General features: G+C 56.7%; 1 protein-coding gene across 7 annotated transcripts; it reads left to right on the top strand.

Moving 5' to 3' along the window:
* Nucleotides 1-886: 886 nt before the first annotated feature.
* Nucleotides 887-20,605, top strand: LOC119107528 (uncharacterized protein KIAA2013 homolog). Of its 7 annotated transcripts, XM_037231000.1 has the most exons (16): nucleotides 979-994; nucleotides 1,279-1,333; nucleotides 6,029-6,091; nucleotides 6,708-6,832; nucleotides 7,163-7,515; nucleotides 8,556-8,692; nucleotides 9,143-9,260; nucleotides 9,596-9,721; nucleotides 9,998-10,186; nucleotides 10,703-10,873; nucleotides 11,773-11,912; nucleotides 12,343-12,492; nucleotides 12,828-12,952; nucleotides 14,377-14,548; nucleotides 17,581-17,605; nucleotides 19,287-20,605. In XM_037231000.1, the coding sequence occupies exons 3-16, from the start codon at nucleotides 6,036-6,038 to the stop codon at nucleotides 19,317-19,319; spliced, it is 1,920 nt and encodes a 639-aa protein (XP_037086895.1). In that variant the 5' UTR covers nucleotides 979-994; nucleotides 1,279-1,333; nucleotides 6,029-6,035; the 3' UTR covers nucleotides 19,320-20,605. The 7 variants fall into 7 exon arrangements, with proteins under 7 accessions (XP_037086893.1, XP_037086892.1, XP_037086898.1 ...); XM_037230998.1 differs by having other exon boundaries at nucleotides 887-1,333; XM_037230997.1 differs by lacking the exon at nucleotides 1,279-1,333 and having other exon boundaries at nucleotides 887-1,073; nucleotides 19,287-20,604.
* Nucleotides 20,606-21,523: the final 918 nt, after the last annotated feature.

Raw genomic sequence — 21,523 nt, 5'->3', positions numbered from 1 at the left:
GGTAAGGTTAGGTTAGGTTAGGTTAGGTTAGGTTAGGTTAGGTTAGGATATGTTCTGGACTATTCTGGCCTGCGTGTTCCATAAATGTATCTAAACTCGATAAGAAACGATTTTGGTTGCTTTATTATTGTTACCTTGGTCCCGTACATGTTTTATGGTTCTTGATAAGCAGAATATTGTGCTTTCGCAACAACGTAGAAACGGCGCTTGGAAGTCGAGGCAGTGCGGTGCGGGGCGTGCGGCGCCCGGGAGCTCGCTATCGTATTTATTGAAATTCGAGGGCAGGAGCATGATTCTATCTGTTTTGAAATTATTTACGATATGTTCCGCCTTAAACACGACGAATGGTTTACCCTGGTCCCGTACATTTTGTAAAGTTCTTGGTAAGCAGAAATATTGTATTTACGCAACGGCAACGCAGAAACGGCGCTGGGGAGTCCAGGCGGTGCGGTGCGCGCGGCGCTCGGGAGCTCGCCATCGAAGTTATTGAAATTCGAAGGTAGGAGCATGATTCTACCTGTTTTGAGATGATTTACGATATGTGCCGCCTTGAACACGACGAATGGTGTGCAATAATTTTTTCTAACGTTAGGTAGGAAAGTACACCTACACCGAAAATTCCAACTCCTGAATAAATTAACTGTATAACTATATAATCTATACCTATGCATTCAACTGCTCTACAGGCACAGCATGTTTCATGAAAGCACAAGCCACTTCGAGACTCACAACATATTAAAAATCAGACCAGCAACATAGTAACGCATTACAATAGAAAAGTCCGGCCCCGCGCTACCATTATTGCATGCCCTCCGCGTTACACACCCCCCGCGACCCACGGGTTGGCCACTACACCTCGGGTCACGAGGGCATCAGCGCCCGTAAATGAAAAATCGCGCCACGCTGTCTTATCTGCGCTGAAATGTGTACAGCAGAGTAATCGTCGCTCGGTGGACGTGCTCAGACCAAATTGAAGCGCGCTTGTGTTACGTAGGTTCGTGACGAGCTGCACGTGCGCTGTGGAAACGACTTTTTAACAAAACCCTGGCGGTTTGGACCACAAATTCATGAATGTATTGTCATCAGTGCGGATAATTCTATGGTATTTAGCTGGAAATTGGAGTTGAGCAGTCCACATTTTGGCCGACACCTCAAGCAGGCATTTGTCGCAACGCAATTTCATCATTAATCGGTTCGGAGATTCACGGACGAAACCATGGTCTTGCATAACAAAATACCTTGCATTGCTACAAGTGTTTTTCATCTTACTGGTTCCAGAGCTGTCTGCCTCCCGCAATGACCACCAATGAACGCATCACAAGTTCTCATTGAGGTGTGGCCATGATGCTTGTGCTGGGCTTTTAACTTGTTAACTGACCTTTTGTGTTTCTATTCCTCGCCACTACTTGTGCCAAAGAGTATGGAAATAATTTATAAAGAGGTGGGATGACATTGTGAAAGATTACCAAAGGCATGATAACTATATAAAATAATGCACCTGTTAAGGGTCTTCCATCTCCCCATAAGGTGTCAGAGGTATCTACTATCTTAATTGTGGAAATAATTTTGGCAATATTAATAAAAATCATAATATATATAATGCATGGTCTATGTGGTCTATGCATATATACATGGTCTATGTGGTACTAGGCTTAGTCATCAGATTATAACATTCCAATGGCTATAACCAATAATTATCAGGATGGGAGTATATGCATGTGCATCATAGTGCATAAGTACTTTGATAAGTGACTCCTTTGCAAAAAGCCATATTGTCCTTTGGTCTTGATGACAGATTCAAGGAATTTCAATGACCAAAACTTGTCCCAGCATGAGGACAATGCTCCAGGCATTATATTGGAGAACAAAGGAAATAGGAGTTCTATTTAAATGTAATGTTGGAAAGTTGGACAGATCATCATAAGTTGACATGCAAAAACAAGTTTTCTACAGATTTGGCACACTTTCATCTCAATGTTGTATGTTTGTGCTTTGAGGAGGGGTATCAAGTTGGATAAAAACTATTTCCCTACATCTAATTAACAAAGCCAAAGCTCTGCTGCTTAAGTGGTGAGTAATTTTTTCAGGAAGCAGGCCAGCTTGAGTGCACCAAGACAATGCCACCTTGTCCCCAATTGGGTGTGCTTTGATTGGTAGGTCATAAAGTTAGCTCTTTCTAATGTGCTGAGTCTGTACAAACCTTCATTTTGTTACTTTCAGGAGCATGAATGCTGTGATTAATTGTAGAAGTTAGCTGTAAACTGTAATTCATTTTGGGCAAGATATAAGCAAAGCCAGGGAACTTGAAAATCATCTAGAATAGAGGTGTGTTATCATTTTCTTAAATCTTCTGATCTAACATGCCTTACAAGCATCATATACATACTTTTATACTGTCCTTTGTGTGTTGCTTGCCACAACATTTATAGATAGACTTTTCCCTATGCCTGCATTTTGAGGTTGCTTATATACTTGTAGATGCATGCACTTACCATTGAGGCTTTGTAATACTCTCAGCTGCTGAGGCTGCATGGCATTGTTCACCTCCCATCCTGTCATGGATGGCAGTCACTACAGGGTACCCATGGTATGCACTACCTGTGGTCTACATCTCTGGCATAGTTATGCAGGGCTTTCCCAGACTAAAAACACTGAGGTTCTATGGGAATCAATTGCTCTTTTTGTCTTTTTTTTTGTTAATTTTGTTCCATTTTGTTCATTTGTTCAAACACAAGAGTTCCTGTTGTCTCCAAGGATGTGCTCTGCATTTAAATATCTAGAACTTGTCTGGAACTTGAGGATAAGCCCTTGTATGGACAAAGGTTGCTGCAAATAATCTGAGGATCTTGGAGGATCTTGTCTGGAAGAGAAGCCCTTGTATGAACAAGGGCTGCTGCAAATAATCTGGTTTGCAGATATTCAGACATTATGGCCAAATGGTTGTGCAATGACATTATGACTTGGGTTTGGAGTGGATACACAAGACATCACAGGTGTCAGCTGATTGTAATATGTTCCATCCTGGATGGGGTTTTGTCAGTAGCCAGCTCATAGAGACTTGCATCAGCTTTGGCACTGACATCAGACAGGGAGCATGGTGCTGGCAGGCATGACAACGAACCCGGCCTCGCGGATCAGCTTCGCTTTCGCGAAGCTGGGGTTTTTCTCCAATGGCTTCGCGTTTGACTACGGTTCCCGCGCCATTTTTACCGTTAGGTTCTGCCTCGGTGTTGTGCCGTTTTGAGGGCTGCTTCAGCTTTAAAGTGTTTCAAATCTTAGCTCAAGTTGGGACTTCATGTAATCTTCAACTTTGCCTTCATCATAGTAATTGCTTCACTGCACTTATGACTTGACTGTATAAAGACATTTTTTCCGTGCCGTAACTCGGACTTTTCATTGCTATTGTTGGACGCTGCGGCGTATACATGGCAAAAGGCCCAACACCAGCCCGTCGTGCCGTGACCAATCAGCACCGGACAATGGCTGAAGGAATAGCTGTCTGAGACATTGTACAAATACTGATATTATCGGCTCAGAGCTCCGCTGCGGGGAAGACGACCTTCAATATGGCGGGAAAGACTGGCTAAACGACGTCACAGCGCGAGCGTTCGTTATGTTAACAGTAATCAACGTATGAAGCTTGGGTTATGATCATACGCCTGACTTGCAACGTCCAGTTCCACCAATATATCAATGTTTGCACTATAACGCCGCTTAACCAGCACATCCCTGTATATCGAAGGTCGAGAACTCAGCTAAGAACTCTGAGATCACGATGCGGAAAGAACCAGGTACTGAAGATCTTGCTTTCTTACATCATGGACAAACACTAACACATAAGACGAAGTCGATAGCTCGAAAAAATACTCGATTCGTTATGGTATGACCCTCAGCTGCTCCACCAAACCCTGATCACGTCTCTGATCCTATGCGGTTTTAGCAGACTTAACATGTTTTTCGTCTCGCGAAGCCCTATGGTGCACAAGGCCCATCTTCCGCTTTGACTTCGGAATTTGAAGACAGTGCGTTCGGCGTTACCCCGCGTGTCCCATGTTGGGCGGCACTGACTTTGGTTTCGGTTTCGTTGTGTGGCTTCAACCAGTTCAACCGAAACCAGTGGCTTCAAACTTTGAAGCCACTGGTTTCGGTTTTTACTTGAGCTTGATGTCATTGTCTTGACTTCGGATTCGCCTTCTAAGCCAGACATTTGCTATATACCATGTCTGACATCGAGTGTGTTCCACATCTGGGGCGTAGATATGATGCCTATGTGTGGGTACATCATATCCGGGTCCCCTGAAGTGAGCGATCAGTCTTTCTTGTGCGGGATGTCGTTGGACATACATGTTCACGCGGCCATGTGCAGTCATGCGTGTTCAACGGAAATTAGAGCGCATGGAGTGCTTGCCCTCGCAGGTGTAAAGCTTTAGTGATAGTTCCACGCTCGTATATCAATATATTTACATACACCCTGCTCTAGGCAGTCGTGTTTATTTAAAATTCTGATTGATAAAACCAATGTCGCACGTTTTGTGGGACACCCGGTACGAAAGTAACGATCCTTCTCTCAATTCGGGACGTTACTCACGAGATTGCCTGCGCGCGATGCATTGCAAAATTCGTGAATTGTTGAACAAATTGACACGCCACAATATTTTGGTCTCGTTTGTCGAAGTTTAAAGCACGCGTACACACACACACACATATATATATATATATATATATATATATATATATATATATTTACAACGAAACTACAAATCACCAAATTATGCTGGTCTGCCGCGCCACTTTTGTCAATTTCGCTGACGCCTTGTTTTAACGAGGGGAACATTAGAAGCCGAATGCATGACGCATTGTGTTCTGCTGTGTCGAAACAGGGTGTCAGGGTATGCACAAGCGGTTGGCTGAGTGGAAATGATGAGTTGTTCGGTAGTGGTCCTCGGGGAGACGGGATGGGTCTGTAATCATGTCGAGATCTTGCGAACCTTGATGAGCATCTTAATGCGCTTATGTGTATTACTTATGCGTTTAAAGCATTCTGAAGTTTGTTTCGCGTGACAAAAATATGATTATCATGGAAATTTTATCTTCGTGGCTGCCATCGCTTTTGATGTCTCATCTCAGGGGCATCAAGTCCCGGCCACGTTCAGGGAGAAAGTAAGAGATGGCAGGGTTGTTTCAACTGACGATGCTGCCGCCACGCAAGGCTGGTTAAGGCGGTAGCTTGGTGTACTGTTGTGAAGCATCCGCCGTTATGTTAGGCGCGTCTTAAACTTTGCACAAAGTATCATGGAAGGGCCTGAATACTAATGTTTTCAATTTCGAAGGGAAGCATTCCGTCATTGAGATTATTCGATTTGGTTGTAATGACGTCTGGTCCTAAAGAAAGTATGCTGCCTAATGACACCGCATGTGGCAACACATTAAATCGGTTATCCGCAAATACTGCTGTATGCATATTGGTGGAGGAACGTCGCAGATTTTTCAGAAAACCAACACGTCTTCACTCCCCCCCCCCCCCCCCCCCCCCCCGCTACGCCTCGGATAGTTTCGCACTCATGTGGTACTCATGAGTACTGCTCATCAACACGTTAGCACTCATGGCACTCATGAAATAAAAAACGCATGCACAGCCAGAAAGCCATAGAACATTTCTCACCTTGCCGTGAAGCCAGTGCTGGGTGCTGCAGATCTTATGACGCGCGTGTATCGCTGCTCTGCCTCGCTGTTCTGACGGTGCGTGTGGTGAAGCCAGTGCTGGGTGCTGCAGATCATATGGCATGCGTGTATTGCTCCTCTGTCCCGCTATTTGGACGGTGCGTGTGGTGTAGTCAGTGCTGGGTGCTGCAGATCTTATGACATGCGTGTGTCGTTCCTCTACCCCGCTGTTCTGACGGTGCGTGTGGTGTAGCCAGTGCCGGGTGCTGCAGATCTTATGACACGCGTGTATCGCTCCTCTGCCCCGCTGTGCTAACTTTGCCAGTAGGTGGCCAGGTCAGTGACCGGGCATGTCGGTGTTTTGCAGCATCATCATGGCGATTGAGGACATCATCAAGGCTGGCCGGCGCCTCGTGGAGGGCAACATCTCGTAAGTTGTGCTGGATACATGGTCACGAGCCACCACGTGCCTCCCGCCGCCTTCCACATCGGCGTGTGATTGATGCGATGCACACTGGCTGCCATGCTGTCAGCATTGCAAGGTCAGCTCACGTCGACCTGCGTACACAAACTTAGGTGCTGCGCCAGATAGCGCGAGCAAACGACGTCGGTATCGTTTGATGATGGGGACTGTTTGACTTCAAAGAATGCAGCCCTGGGGCGTGGCCAACGCAAACAGACACCCTGGATGTGCGCGCGGTACTTAACATCCATACATTGTTAGGCCGTGATATCTGTGAAAACCTGACGGCGCTTCAATGATGCATGCCACGTGACCCCCAAAACCGCTCACGGGTCGCGACGGCAGCAGGTGTTACAGGCGACCACGTGTTCTTTCGGTTCGAGCTTACGTGTAATGGCGAGTATCGATCCGTGTTCACATGAACGGCGCCCACACCTGGCTGCTCGTGATGGGCACAGCTGTGCCTAGTATTCACGCGTGCCGCTTTTAATTTACTGCGCTGAGTACGAATCGGGAAAGGCCTCTTCCCACTGGGGACAGGGACTCGCTGTGCTGGGCTCTCCTGGCCGCCGGTGCTCTGCAGGTCCCGGCGGGCTCTGTTTCTGGTGATCGTGGCCTCGGCGTTCGTCCTGTATGTGGGTCCTGGTATGCTGCGCTGGCTGCTCGGCTCATCCCGGCCGCGGCCGCTCCCGCTGCCCAACGTGCACTGTAAGTGCCCGGCCTGGGCCCGGCCCGGCCTGCCTGGCTGCGCTGTTGGCTGTACTGATGTCCGTGTGGATTTTTCGCAGCTGTTGGGGGTTTGTGATGTTGAACAGTATCAGCGGTCGAGATGTTCTCTGCTCGCAAGATGTGTGTTTTCAACCTGTTGTTCGGCGCTTTACTTGAGTGCTCGGCAGTATTCCATTCTTTCAAATTGATTGTGGTGCACTACACTTAAGGCACGGCCCGTGCCCGCAATGGGACTAGTGTCTCGTGTGGCGGTTTGGAATGACTGCTCCATCGGGGGACACCGGCTGACCAGGCGTCGTCCCGCCGCAGCCGCCGACGGACCTCGGCAGTGTATCCGTGAGCGGCTGTACGCTTTCGATGCCGAGCTAGCCCGGCTCGACTCGGTGCTGTCACACGTGCCGCCGCGGCCCGGCGACCACCAGCACGTGCCGTACGTGGGCAACGGCCACGTGGCGCTGGCAGCGAGCGAGGACTCGCCCGTGTACGCGCGTGACCAGCGGACGCTGAACGCCAGCGTGCCGTTCATGCCAGTGGTGAGCGCCGTGCTAGATGGCGCCACTGAATCGCCGCAAGAGGTCGTGGTGGTGCAGTACGTGGACGGCGTGGTGCAGCGGCTGCAGTGTTATCCGATGGGTGACCGCTCCCTGGACGTCACATACAAGGTACGCGGCTGGGTTAGGAGCTGGACAATCGTCCACAGAGGGGGGGGGGGGAGGGGTTACCCACGGTAGTGACGAGCGCAGCCTGGAGCGGGTTGTGGTGGTGTGGCTATATACGAGTAGGTGCACTCTTCAGAGGCTCCTCCGGCGTTCCCTACTTGTCACGCATGTCGCGTAATGCCTTGCATGTCGCCGTTTTTGGTGATTTTTCAAGTGAGATTGTGCGTCGTCGTATGCTGAATTACAGATTTTGGGATAGATCTCAGATTGTCAAAGAAAAACAAAACTTCGCGGCCTGGCCTGCCGGCCGTCCGTCCGTCGGCCGTGTGATCCCCCGCCAGCTGTGTGATCCCCCGCCTGCCGTGTGATCCACCGCTGGCCGTGTGGTCCCCGCTGCGGCCTGACTCGCCGACCGTCCGTCCGCCGGCCGTGTGATCCCCCGCCAGCTGTGTGATCCCCCGCCTGCCGTGTGATCCACCGCTGGCCGTGTGGTCCCCGCTGCGGCCTGACTCGCCGGCCGTCCGTCCGCCGGCCGTGTGATCCCCGCCTTGCCGTGCGATCCCCCGCCGGCCGTGTTATCCCCTGCCAGCTGTGTCATCTTCCGCCGGCCGTGGGATCCCCCGCCTGCTGTGTGATCCCCTGCCTGGCCGTGTGATCCCCTGCCAGCTATGTGATCCCCCGCAGGCCGTGTGATTCCCTCCCAGTTGTGTGATCCCCCGCCAGCCGCGTGATCCCCTGCCAGCCGTGTAATCTGCCGCCTGCCGTGTGATCCCCTGCCTTGGCGTGCGATCCCCCGCCGGCCGTGTGATCCACTGTCAACTGTGTGATCCCCCGCCTGCCGTACGATCCCCGCCAGCCGTGTGATCCACTGCCAACTGTGTGATCCTCCGCCTGCCGTACGATCCCCCGCCAGCCGTGTGATCCCCTGCCAGCTGTGTGATCCCCGCCAGCCGTGTGATCCCCCGCCTGCCGTGTGATCCCCTTTCAGCCGTGTGATCCCCGCTGCTGCCTGACCCGCCGTCCGTCTGTCCGCCGGCCGGCAGTACTTCGCGCATCGGACGCTACCGGGTCTGCTGGTGCAGGAGATCAAAGTGCGGAACCCAACCGAGCTTGACCAGATGCTGGAGCTGCGCCAGCGCGGCGTCTCCCAGTGGAGCGGCGCCGCCGTCCGCCGCGACAGGTGAGGCGGCGAGGCGCGCGCGGAGAGGCACCGGGGTCACGCGGGACACAGGGGTCTGGTCAGGGGTCTGGTCAGCACCGGGGCAGGTAGGACAGGGCGACTGAGGCTCGGACGCGGGCGACACGGAGCGAGTCTTCGGAACAGGAGAGAAGGAACAACAGCAGGTGAAGATGGCTGTCACGAGGCAGGTCAGGCCACATCGGTGCCGGAGCCGACGCGTCTTTCTCTTCTGCACTGGCAGTATACTATTTCCCAACTGGCTCGCGTGCCAGCTGTAAAATATTGTCGGTCATGGTAACTGCACTGTCTTGTTGAGCCGCAGGCAAAGCAAATAGAAAATAACGAGACGGTCCAACTGCCGGCTCCGTCAGCTGTCGGCGCCGGGTCACGTGGCCAGGACGTGGCGCTTTTGACGCTCGCTTCCCCCCCCCCCCCCCCCCCCTCCTTCAGTGTGGTGCACGGCCAGGACAGCCACCCGTACGTGGTGGTGACGGGTGTGGTACGCACGGCCGACCAGAAGCACCGCGGCGTCGTCGTCGTCTCGTCGACGATGGAAGGCAGCGTGACGGTGTGTAACGCCCGGCGGCGGCCGCTGGCCCCCGTCTGTGGGCCGCCGGACGGGCGTGTGGTCGGTCAGCACAGCCGGGACATTGTTGAGGAGCTGTGTGTCGCCGTGCTGGACTGCTGATCAGGTCCTGCGTTTCATCCCACGCGTTCACTGGCCTGGTTTACGCCGTGATGCGGCGTAACGGCTCACCAACGGCATGGCGGTAGCCATGTCGGTGGTGCGCCCCCCTCGCGGGAAATATTGCTCTCGCCAGCCTGAGAGGAGGCGGGTGCCGGCGGCCATCCCGTCCCACGCCGCCCGCGCTTGTGACGCCGCCCCGGCCGCTCCTCCGCCAGGTGAAGGGGTCCAGCCTGGTGACAGTGCGTTGTCTGACTGCCGTCAACTACACCGAGCCGCAGACATCGGACGAGGCCGCCCGACGCCAACTGACCGAGCTGCGGCTGGAGCAGGCCACCGTGGCGGTCAGTGGGCGCAGCCGCCGCTGGTGTCGGCGGAGCGGCCGGGCGTCAGACGCCGGCGGTCATTGGATGTTGGGCGTCAGCAAGGTCGGCAAGTGGGCGCCTGACGCTCGACTGCTGTGGCGGTCGTTGTGTTGTTGGTGACGCACTTCACGCGCGTAGCATATGTCAGTAATGACAACTAGGCGCGTTCATGTCTGCCCTTCCGCCCACTTGGCATCGCGGTCAGGATGGCCGTCAGTGACCCGTCACTGACCCCAGCCACTCTCCGTGCGTCAGGTGTACACGGAGGGTGTCTCTGAGGATCCGAGCCGCCTGCTTAGCTCCCATGTAGAGGTCTGGCGGCGCCTCTGGACTTCCGGCTTTGCCATCTCGCACTCACTGGCCGATGATGTCATCAACGGCGACGTCATCAACGCTACACTCTACTACGTCATGAGTCAGGCTCGGGCGCCGCTGCACGAGAAGGTGAGGGTCGGCTTTCAGAGGTCCCCTTTGATCAGGATCTGCGCAGGGGTGTAAGGTGGGAGGGGGGGGGGCATCGGGTTACGGTACTTAAGTGCTTGTGTCTTCCTTGCGGAATTTGTGTGCCGTATTAGTGCCAGATTTTTGTCTTTCTTTGCTGCAGTCTGATTCCCTGTCGTGGAACTAAGCACTAGAGCACTATGCGAGCGTCGTAAACCAGTCGTAAGGTGTCTTGAGTAATAAACGTATCGAGTATCATCGAGCACTGAGACTTCAGGTCTCCATTTGGTTTCGTACAAGTCATCCAGCTCCCTACCTCGCTCGCGATTAAAAAACATTTTGCGACACAGCTTCAGTTCTGTTAAGTGATGGATATTCTATCGCAATGCCCGCATCTTCGAGACAAGCGTCCTGTGGCGCGACGCCTCTGCACCTCGCACCCGGCCTGCTTTTTTGTGGTGTCCCGTCACCGGTCCTTGCGCACCATCCAGCGTCGCGCCCCTGTGCCGCCGCCCTCAGACGACGGACCTGTCCCGCCTGCCGGAGCACCGGGCGCACCTGCAGTACACGGAGGGCTGCTATGGCGACAAGCTGCACACGCTGCAAGCGCACCGGCTCTGGTCGCCGCTGCGCTCCGTCACGGACGTGCTCGAAACGGCCAACCTCTGGCTCATGCTGCTGGAGAAGAAGGTGACGGAGTGGAGCGCCGCGGGCGGGTCGGAGTGGAGCGCTGCGGGCGGGTTGGAGGGGAGCGCCGCGGGCGGGTCGGAAGGGAGCACCGCGGGCGGGTCGGAGGGGAACGCCGCGGGGGGGTCGGAGGGGAACGCCGCGGGGGGGTCGGAGGGGAGCGCCGCGGGCGGGTCGGAGGGGAACGCCGCGGGGGGGTCGGAGGGGAACGCCGCGGGCGGGTCGGAGGGGAGCGCCGCGGGCGGGTCGGAGGGGAGCGCCACGGGCAGGTCGGAAGGGAAGTGCCGCGGGCAGGAGCACTGGCCCGGACACGTCGGCGTAGGGAGGGGAGGGGGGGGGGGGGGGGAGGCCGGGATGATCGGTTGTTGTTGGGACACGGAAGGCTGTACACTGTGGCTTGTGACAACGAGGGATGTCTTGTTGCGATGAGGCCGCGTAAGACATGTTTCTCATGTGTTTGATTCTCCTGGGTGTTCTGACGACTGCAGGCGGCAGTGGCAACAATGGGTTCTTCACATCTTTAACCGGGCCTATTTTGACGTGGAAAAGTGTGAGAAGTAGCGTTTTGAGACCGTCCTTGCTCATTTACAAACATGCCATGAACAGTAAAATGTTAAAATGCGGCTCGCATGTAACGGATGCCTTATATTACGTAATGACAGGCAGTTCCAACACTAACAACTATGATTTTGTCGTCATAATTGCAATGTCATATTAAGCGATGTGGGAGTGCTATAGCTAAGGTGCATTGCACCGCGTATGGCACGAGGGTGGAGTAGTTCAAATGTAATGCAATTTTTACATTCAATGAAGAATTCCTGCGCCATTGAATCCAGTAATGCGGGTAGATCAAGCCGTACGTAGAAACCGTGCGCCATGTGACTCATGCCGCGCGTGCGCAGGGCTGCCACAACATGCTGGGCGCGGGCGCGGACGGTGTGATGCAGGCTATGATCCTCAGCATGGGTGCGCTCAAGTTCTCTAACCAGCACCTGGAGTTCGGCATGGAGCCCAAGGACCTGCACCGCGACTACGTGTTCCGGTGAGCGGGCGGCCTGCGGCGTCGCGGCCCGACACGCGCCGGAGCCGCGCGGAAGCAGGCCGCTGCCGCCGGTGCGCTTCTGTCGCGGCCGACACGCGCCGGAGCCGCGCAGAGGCGGGCCGCCGCCGCCGGCGTTCTGTCGCGGCCGACACGCGCCGGAGCCGCGCAGAGGCGGGCCGCCGCCGCCGGCGTTTTGTCGCGGCCCTGCTGTAGCGTTGGTGTCGGCTCCTCTGCGCTACGTGCGCAGGCATCAGCAGGCCCCGCGTGTCCGGCGCCATCTCCAGCGCCGGGTCCCAATGGGTCCCAGTGGGCTTCGGCCGCCCTGTGGGCGCTCGGGCCGCCTATGGCTCTTCCAGCTCCGGCCACCAGTCTCCCCCCCCCCCCCTCTCCCACGTAACCCTTCGTTAGCCTTCCCCGCACGCTCCGGCAGGCGGCTCAACTTTGGTAACGGCACGCACGTGACGCTGCGCGTGTCGGTGGACGACGACAACAAGGCACACATAGACGTGACGCTGGACCGCAGCGACAAGTCCTACTTCGGCTGCGACGCCGGCTGTCTGGACGTGCCCGTCCGGCTCGGGTACGGGCTCGGCTGGGAGGGGAAGGGGTGGGGGGCATATGGTGGCTGAACAGGCGGGATGGGTCGGAGTTAGGAGTAGGAAGTCGGGCACAGCCAGGGCCAAAGTGTTCTCAGGACCTTAGTTGTCACGCTGATTAGGCACGCTCTGGTGGAATGAGCGACTAGCTGGGCCTTTCAAACCGCGCTGGCCTTTAAATACCCGCTCACTGTCTAAAAGTCGTATTATTTCGCCCCGCACGTGCGTTTGTATGGACCCGGCTGCAGAATTGTCAGCTTCACTCGGCCTGGTGGTGCGTGTAGCTGTGGTGACGGTGGCGTGCTGTGTGCGGCGACAGGTCGGAGCCCACTCGGTTCCCGGTAAAGCTGACCGACCCGCCCACGCCGGTGCTGTACATCACCTCCGACTGGCAGCACCTGGAGGAGCTCAAGCATACCATCCACGTCAAGGAGGTCAACGTCGGTGAGTGGGCTCCAGCACCTGTCTCCCGCTGGTCGGTGGGCGCTGGCGGCGGTCTGAGGGCGCCAGCGCCGGTCTCCCGTTGGCCGCTGGGCGCTGGCGACGGTCTGAGGGCGCCAGCATCTGTCTCCCGCTGGCCGGTGGGCGCTGGCGGCGGCCTGAGGGCGCCAGCGTCGGTCTCCCGTTGGCCGATGGGCGCTGGCGGCGGTCTGAGGGCGCCAGCATCTGTCTCCCGCTGGCCGGTGGGCGCTGGCGGCGGCCTGAGGGCGCCAGCGTCGGTCCCCCGTTGGCCGATGGGCGCTGGCGGCGGTCTGAGGGCGCCAGCGCCCCTGCCTCGTGTTGATGTGGGAGTTATGTTTTCAGGGTGATTACTTGGTGAGGCGTTGCTTAGGCGACCGATGGGTTACGCGCCGGTCCGTGTGCCTTTAGAGATGGGTTCGTCGCATCCAATTGTGCGGCCCGTGAGCCTTCGTCAAGTCAGAGCGTGCTAGCTTAGGCCAGGTCGACAGTGGAAATGGTGAAGCAGCCGCACAAAACAGCCATGATGGCCGGAGTCCGGTGCCTCTCGTGGTTCAGCTGACCCGACCAGCGCCAGCGTGCTCACGACTTTCCGAGAGGCACTGCCGTGTTCGCTCCCCGTCCCCCGCCCCCGGGAGACAGCTGTGCTCACTCCCCGTCCCCCGCCCCCGGGAGACGCTGTCGTATTCGCTCCCCGTCCCCCGCCCCCGGGAGACGCTGCCGTATTCGCTCCCCGTCCCCCGCCCCCGGGAGACGCTGTCGTATTCGCTCCCCGTCCCCCGCCCCCGGGAGACAGCTGTGCTCACTCCCCGTCCCCCGCCCCCGGGAGACGCTGCCGTATCCGCTCCCCGTCCCTCGCCCCCGGGAGACGCTGCCGTATTCGCTCCCCGTCCCCCGCCCCCGGGAGACGCTGTCGTATTCGCTCCCCGTCCCCCGCCCCCGGGAGACGCTGCCGTATTCGCTCCCCCGTCCCCCGCCCCCCGGGAGGACGCTGCCGTATCCGCTCCCAGTCCCCCGCCCCCGGGAGACGCTGCCGTATCACTCCCCCGTCCCCCGCCCCCGGGAGACGCTGTCGTATTCGCTCCCCGTCCCCCGCCCCCGGGAGACAGCTGTGCTCACTCCCCGTCCCCCGCCCCCGGGAGACGCTGCCGTATCCGCTCCCCGTCCCCCGCCCCCGGGAGACGCTGCCGTATTCACTCCCCGTCCCCCGCCCCCGGGAGACGCTGCCGTATTCGCTCCCCGTCCCCCGCCCCCGGGAGACGCTGTCGTATTCGCTCCCCGTCCCTCGCCCCCGGGAGACGCTGCCGTATTCGCTCCCCGTCCCCCGCCTCCGGGAGACGCTGCCGTATTCGCTCCCCGTCCCCCGCCCCCGGGAGACGTCCGTGACAGCAGTGTGTGCGGCCCGGCAGCGCCGGCGCACGACCACCACCTGATGGCGCTGCATCGGCACGGCCATGCGCTGGGCGGCCTGCCCACCTTCTTCTGGGTGTCCATCTTCCTGCTGATCGGCGTTTTCCACCTGTTCCTGGTCAAGCTCGTCATCAATGAGTACTGTGGCGGCCAGGATAAGTTCCGCACGCGGTGAGTGGATGGGCTGCGCTCTGTCGGCGTAGAGAAGAGGCAGCAGCGAGCTGCCTCGTACGTCTTCGTCGTGATCAGCGCAGGTGTGCTGACCAGTTGGCGCCCATCGACGCGCCGGTGTTGGTGTGTGTGTGTGTGGTGTGTGTGTGTGTGTGTGTGTGTGTGTGTGTGTGTGTGTGTGTGTGTGTGTGTGTGTGTGTGTGTGTGTGTGTGTGTGTGTGTGCGCGTGTGTGTGTGTGTGTGTGTGTGTGTGTGTGTGTGTGTGTGTGTGTGTGTGTGTGTGTGTGTGTGTGTGTGTGTGTGTGTGTGCGTGCGTGCGTGCGTGCGTGCGTGCGTGCGTGCGTGCGTGCGTGCGTGCGTGTGGGTGTGGGTGCGTGTGTGTGTGTTTGATATGTGGCCTGCGAGCTGGATCACGTTGACTGGGCTCACTTGATTGGATTAGAAGTCTGAAGGAGAATGTCCACTGTAGGATTTGGTGCCGTTGCGTTTGTACCGAGTTAGCATCTTTCGTTTGAATTTCGGCGTTTGCAGTTTCATTTGGTTCTGTGAGACAATTATGTTCTGCGCCTGCATCGGAATTGTGTTCTGTAACACGCGGTGCATGCCTGGCTTTGTTCGAAGCCCGCTTGCTTATCTCAACAAGACTAATGGTCACCTTTAACCACGCCATCGGTTAGGGTCCACTCCCCGAGCGAGAAAGGGCCGCACGGCCGGCCGCCGAGCGTTGGCCGCTTCCCTGCCGTTCCCGATGTCTGACCGGCCGGCCGGCCGGGCGCGTCTGCCCTCGGCCGCCAGGTCCCTGCGCGTGCTGCTGGCGCTCGTGTGTGCCGGTGTGGTGCCGTAGCCCGGGCGCGCCGCCGCCGCCGCCGCCGCTGCCGCCGCGGTCGGCCGGGGTGAGCCGCCGCTGCCGGCGGGCACGCGCCCGCCCGCCGCGCGCGCGCGTGTGTGTGTGTGTGCGTGCCGGGTGCGTGCGGTGAACGACGCGTGCACGGGTGCGGGCCTGCGGGCGCGCTAGCCCGGCTTGTGGCCGTCTCGGCTCGGCGGCTCACGCTGTCGCCTCACTGGGGACGCGGCGCCGCGACACCGGAGGGGGATACCTCGCCCTCGCCCTCGCCCCGGGGCCCAGGCCGCGCGCATGGTCGTGCCGCCTGCCGCATACTAGTGTCAACTTGATGACCTTGTGAAAACAAGGGCGTGAGGAAAACACGCATCCGTAACTGTTGGTTGCGCTATCGGTGCTTCTTCTGCAGGCACCGGTGTAAAGCAGCTGCGTTGATATTTAAGCAATATTGAGAAAACTTAGAGGGAATGTTCTACATTTGTATAGGGTTTTGATTTGAAATAGCTATTTTGAAGATCATGCGGTGCAGTTCTTAGTCCTGCCCTTTTAAAGATATAAACCCTCCTAGTTTCTGAGCTACACGCCCGCGAAGATGGGCAGGCTATTCCGGGAGATTATTTTATGGGCACCCAGGCATCCATGACGCTATAACCGTGTCATTCAAATCATCGTGAAATCAAGGCCAAACGAAAATTGGATTATCCCGTCGTTCATATCTGGCGTTCGTGAGCGCGATTTCGAGACATACCGGCCGTCAGTTGACTTTCAATTAATGTTGTGCAAGGCATGATGATGCGATCAATTGGTGACGTCTAGAGGAGCATTTTTGCCAAGAAGAGAAATGGTGTTGTCTAAAGCAGGCTTTTCAACTTAGAAATATACCAACATTTGTAACTGAGCTCATTTGATCACATCTGATGGTTGTATCATTATATTTAAATGTGGAATATTCCATTTCCCCACTTCCTTTGTACACGGTACGGCGACGTAATCGAAACAATGACGTTTTGAGGATCATATTTAGTAAATGGAGAACTCACGTTATCAAGAGCAGTCTTTGCCGCTTAAAGGTAACCACTAGTCATAAGTGAGCTTATTTTGTATCTGATGCTTGCTTCAATGCCTTGAAATGTGTAGCATTCCCTGTAAGCTCTACATTGCAAGTTTTTCAGCTGTTGGATTTATTTATGATGACAGGAAATCGGGTCCCATACACTAGAGCCGATTTCCAAACCGGTAAGAAGACATATTTCCCTATTCAGCTGACTGATGCCGTGGCCTTGTGGTTCAGCACAGCAACGGTGTCCGTCCCCAGGGCATGGTCACCGCCAGCGGCACCGCCGGCCCGCGCCTCTGTCACGCCGCCCCACGCCTCCGCCACGCCGCCTCGTCGCTCTCGCCGTCTTCTCGCATGCCCAGCGCCGCTCGACGCGCCCGGCCTCCGACTGGCCGCGCCTGTCTCCCTCAGTCTCCTCCTGTCTCCCTCGATCTCACATTGTCTCGCCGTGTCTCCCCGGGTCTCCTCTTGTCTCCCCTGTCACCCCCTGTCCTCTCTGTCTCCCCCTTTCACCCCTGTTTCCCTTGCCCCCCCCCCCCCCCCTTTATCGGCGCCGGCTCTCTCCAACTGGCCGTTCCTATCTCCCCCGTCTCCCCTATCTCCCATATTCCCGGCACCGATCCTCTCCGGCTGGCCGCTGATGTCTCCCCCTGTCTCGGCGGGCCGGTCCTCTCCGGCTGGCCGCTGATGTCTCCCCCTGTCTCGGCACCGGTCCTCTCCGGCTGGCCGCTGATGTCTCCCCCTGTCTCGGCGGGCCGGTCCTCTCCGGCTGGCCGCTGATGTCTCCCCCTGTCTCGGTGGGGCCGGCCCTCTCCGGCTGGCCGCTGATGTCTCCCCCTGTCTCGGCGGGCCGGTCCTCTCCGGCTGGCCGCTGATGTCTCCCCCTGTCTCGGCGGGCCGGCCCTCTCCGGCTGGCCGCTGATGTCTCCCCCTGTCTCGGCGGGCCGGTCCTCTCCGGCTGGCCGCTGATGTCTCCCCCTGTCTCGGCGGGCCGGCCCTCTCCGGCTGGCCGCTGATGTCTCCCCCTGTCTCGGCACTGGTCCTCTCCGGCTGGCCGCTGATTTCTCCCCTGTCTCGGCGGGCCGGGCGGACGCGTGCATGCCTCTCAGACGCGTCGTCCGGCTGCTGTTTCAGGTCGTACTGGCGCGGTGACAGATCGGTACGTGATGCACCCGCGCATGGGGACAGGGGGGGCGGGCCCGAGGGCCGTCTCCGGACTGTACACTCACTGGGGCATTGGCAGGGTCGGCGGGGACAGGCGGGCCCGAGGGCCGTCTCCGGGCTGTACACTCACAACCGGGCATTGGCAGGATCGGCTTTTGAGAACGTTGGCGCTGGTCTGGTTGGCTGGGTGTGGCGTAGTCGGCGCGTTATTCTGGCTGCAGCTGGCTTGGTGTTGGGCTACCTGGCTGTTTTTGTTGGCGAGCTGGTTGTCCGGTTGTACGACTGTTGGACGAAATCGGCCATACTTGTGGAAGGATTTCCGTTGGTGGATGGGGGATCGAGGATAAAACTCATCTGGTCGCTTCGGGACACATTTCGTCTGCATCACGACTATTTTGCTCCTAGGATTCACATTAAAAGCATTTCCTCAGAAGTTTATTCTTGAATTAATTAAACTTCACATGGACTCATGTTGGCTTGGTTATTTCCTTGACATAAACGTGGCTGGAAGTAGTTACCGTGTTTTTTTCGCAAAATGCGAATGCCTTTCTTTGTCAACAACCTTCGCCGTTTTGGACAATTGGGAAATTTGCTTGTAGAACACTGCTAGCATTGGTCAGAGTCAGCCGGTGGTGAACGCTTGCTTTCTTATTAACACTGCCGTATCGCACAACGTCTGCTACACATGCGACAGCCGCGCTTCATGTAACAGCCGACTGCCATTGCCGCAAAACAGCACAAGCTTGAAGCATTTTCATGATACGGAATTACCTGGCTGTCGTCGTACGTAGCAGTAAACAGAGACAATGTTAGAACATTGAACGGTGATTAAAGTATGGTGTCTGTTATATTTTTCATTCACGTATGCCCCGACTCAGACCTAGTTACACGTGTTTTTGCAATCGATATGCGTGCCCGGCCGCACCCGTTCCTCCTTGCGCGTCGCGTTTGCACTGCGGTTGGTCCAGGACGTGGCATTCCACTGCATGCGCTCCGTTCTTATGGGGTTGCCCAGCCATGCGTAGACGGTAAACCCTCCCGCCGACCGATTTACTGGCCTATTATCTTTATCGTCCAGCCTTGTTCCTGTACGACATCGCTTGCTGGGCCCCTGTGCCGTTTATGGTCTGAACTCCTGTGACCTATGTCAGTTCATTTTACCGTCTGTTGTCCCTTTCTCTCTCCTGTTGGTGTGTCCCTGTACCACTGCTTGCACCTCTGTACGCGATGAACTGACCTTGACGGGCTGACTTTGATCACGTACCCCCCCCCCCCCCATACCGTGTCATGTGTCGCTGCACCGTCTCTATGTCCCTGCACACACTCATGTGCCCCTGTCCCCTCGTATGCGTTCATGTACCTGATATTTTGCCCCTGTACGACCTTTGTACCTTCTCGGCTGCCCCCGTGGCATCCGGTGGTCTCTGAACGCCGCGGCCTGCCCGTTTCCCGGTACCGTGCGGCACGGCCCTGTGCTGGCTGGTGGACCTCTTCACATAAGTCTGTATCGTATTGTGTGCGCATGCGTCGGGCCGTGTGCCCCCTGTACCGGTCACATCACCCCGCGCTGCCACCAACCGCCGTCACTGTTTGCCCTCCCCCCCCCCCCCCCCGCCGCCGCACCGCAGCGGCCGACGGCGGCCGCAGCTGACCAACCCGCCGTCTGCCGCCCGCAGCAAATACTCGGACTATCGGTGAAGGTGCGATGAGATGTCGGTGACGGCGGCGGCGGCGGCGGCAGCGGCAGCGTTCGCGCGGCCCGTCCGGCCCTGCTGTGATACCGCCCGGGGCGCCGGACCGGACCGCGGGAGATCGAGCTGTGACGTCACGAGAACGGGGCGCGGCGAGCCCGGTTCCGGCGCGCACCGGCGCGGCTCTCGGGTTGGCACTCGACAGTCGCCTGACCATCTTCCAGATTGCGTTGTGCGTTTTGGCTGTTGTGCAGTGGAGGCGCCGGGGTGCACATCTGCGGTGTCCGCTTGCTCACTCGCGACTCGTGCGCCGCCCTGCGTACACTGCGAGGTGGGGGTGGCTGAGTGGGAGTGTGACGTGGATCGAGGCATGGCAGCCGCGGCTGGCCGTGCCCGGACGTGTGGCCATGTTGGTAATGTACATGCTGCCGTCATGATCGCCGCACAGGACAGCGGCGTGTTCGCGAGGCCTTAGACTTGCGCTTGGCGTGTCCTGAGCGCACTGAAGGCACGTGTGGAGCTTCCACGGCTCTGTGGGCGAGGCTGGGGATCGGTGGAGGTGGGCTGCAGGCAGCTTAGGGACAGGTGCGCGGTTATCAGGCCCCTCAACGCTGAGGTTGGGGCTGAGCGGCTTTTTAAGTGGCCGGCGCCGTGCAGTAATATCGCATCCTCGCCGTCCTGCCATGTGCCAGTTCACAATCTGCGCATGCGCCCATTCCACGTGCCCAATCTCTCGCTTATGGGAGGGGTCATGCACGCAGCTGCGGCACGTTTCCGAGGGCCGGTGGTCTCGGGCTGGGCACACCAATAATTTCACCGAGAGCCTCTGCGTTGTGATTAGTACGAATGCAATTCATGCAAAGGTGTAACCGAGGTGTGCTTGACTGGAACGGAATGCTGCGAGGAGAATGTGGCGTTTGTTTCCGTGTCCTTTATGTTATTGCTAACTCTTTCTGTATTTATTTCCTGTATTATCTGCGGCCGGTTTTGTGGTTTCGCACCATTGCGGTTGGTTTTGTATTGCAGATGACTCGATTGTTAATATGATGCTTGGTGAATGACCCTTTTGATTTTATGGATATTACTTCGTTCATGGAAACTTGTGTTTTATGAGGTGATGTCATGAATGCGTTTGGGTTGAAGCAAGCGTTGGCACATGTTCCATTTTGCAAACGTGACAGTTATCATAGCATGGACTATGAAGGGACCTTGGAAGCCAGTTGACCCTTAAAATTTAACATCGCTGGTGCGCCTTGACTATCGGAATGTGAAAGGCCAGCAAGCGGCCATTATTCTCGGAACGAATCCTGTTCGCCTTGAAACGAGTTTTGCTGTCGTCGAGACAGAACTTGGACTTTGGAATTAAGAATAGGAAGAGATTGGAGCCAGCAAAAAAGTCGTTTTGGATGAAGAGTTTACAACATTAAGACGTAGGCTGCTGGTTAACACCGCGCGCTTCCACTTGGTAACAGTTTCCTCTTTACGCCGTCATAATTCCGCGTAGTTTTGGCCATGCTACAGGTGCGGTAGGAGCCGCGCATCATCCGAAAACAATTATTCATGACACACGGAGTCACATGGAGGAAAATACAGGTGGCGTCAGGAAGTGCGACACGGGTGCGTTGGGGAACACCGAGTCCAAACGTGGAAGTGAACCGTCTGGTTCAGTCCAGGGAAATGTGTGGAACGCTGCAGCAGCGCAGGCCTGTGTGCATCATTTCAAGTAGTTATTGCCCCCATTGCATGGTTGAAAACATCCGTATTTCCCCGCCACGCATCGGTGTGTTTTTATTTTTGCTCGATATGGAAAGAAAACACGCAGTGGTTGGTGCTATGCCTTGCAATGTAAACATGACCTAGCACACTTCTCCCTCCCGTGGCGAAGTAAGGGATGGCCCTCGTCGGCAGTAGCGTCAACGGTAGGTTAGCTATCTACCGCACAGAGTGAACGGGCTTACCCGAGAAGAAAATACATTATCAGAGGTCAATGGAGCAATTGGCGATTTTGGGTCTTTCATTTCTGCGCCATTTTAGGTCGCAGCACTACGACCGAAGACCAAGCTCAAAGTGACAATGTTTAAAATGTTTGGGCCGGAGAGCAAGCTTTGAGTGTCAACGTTTGAAATGTTCCAGAACGAAAAATTATGAGGCCCGTTCTTTTATAATGCTTTCCACGTCGTAACAACTCGCGACATCGTTCTCAAACGGCGTGAGAAACGCTA

This window comes from Pollicipes pollicipes, unplaced genomic scaffold (genome assembly GCF_011947565.3).
Source record: "Pollicipes pollicipes isolate AB1234 unplaced genomic scaffold, Ppol_2.1 Scaffold_6686;HRSCAF=7923_pilon_pilon_pilon, whole genome shotgun sequence".
NCBI classification, from domain to species: Eukaryota; Metazoa; Arthropoda; class Thecostraca; order Pollicipedomorpha; family Pollicipedidae; genus Pollicipes; species Pollicipes pollicipes.
The sequence above is the reverse complement of the archived record's forward strand: the minus strand, read 5'-3'. Positions and strand labels throughout refer to the sequence as shown.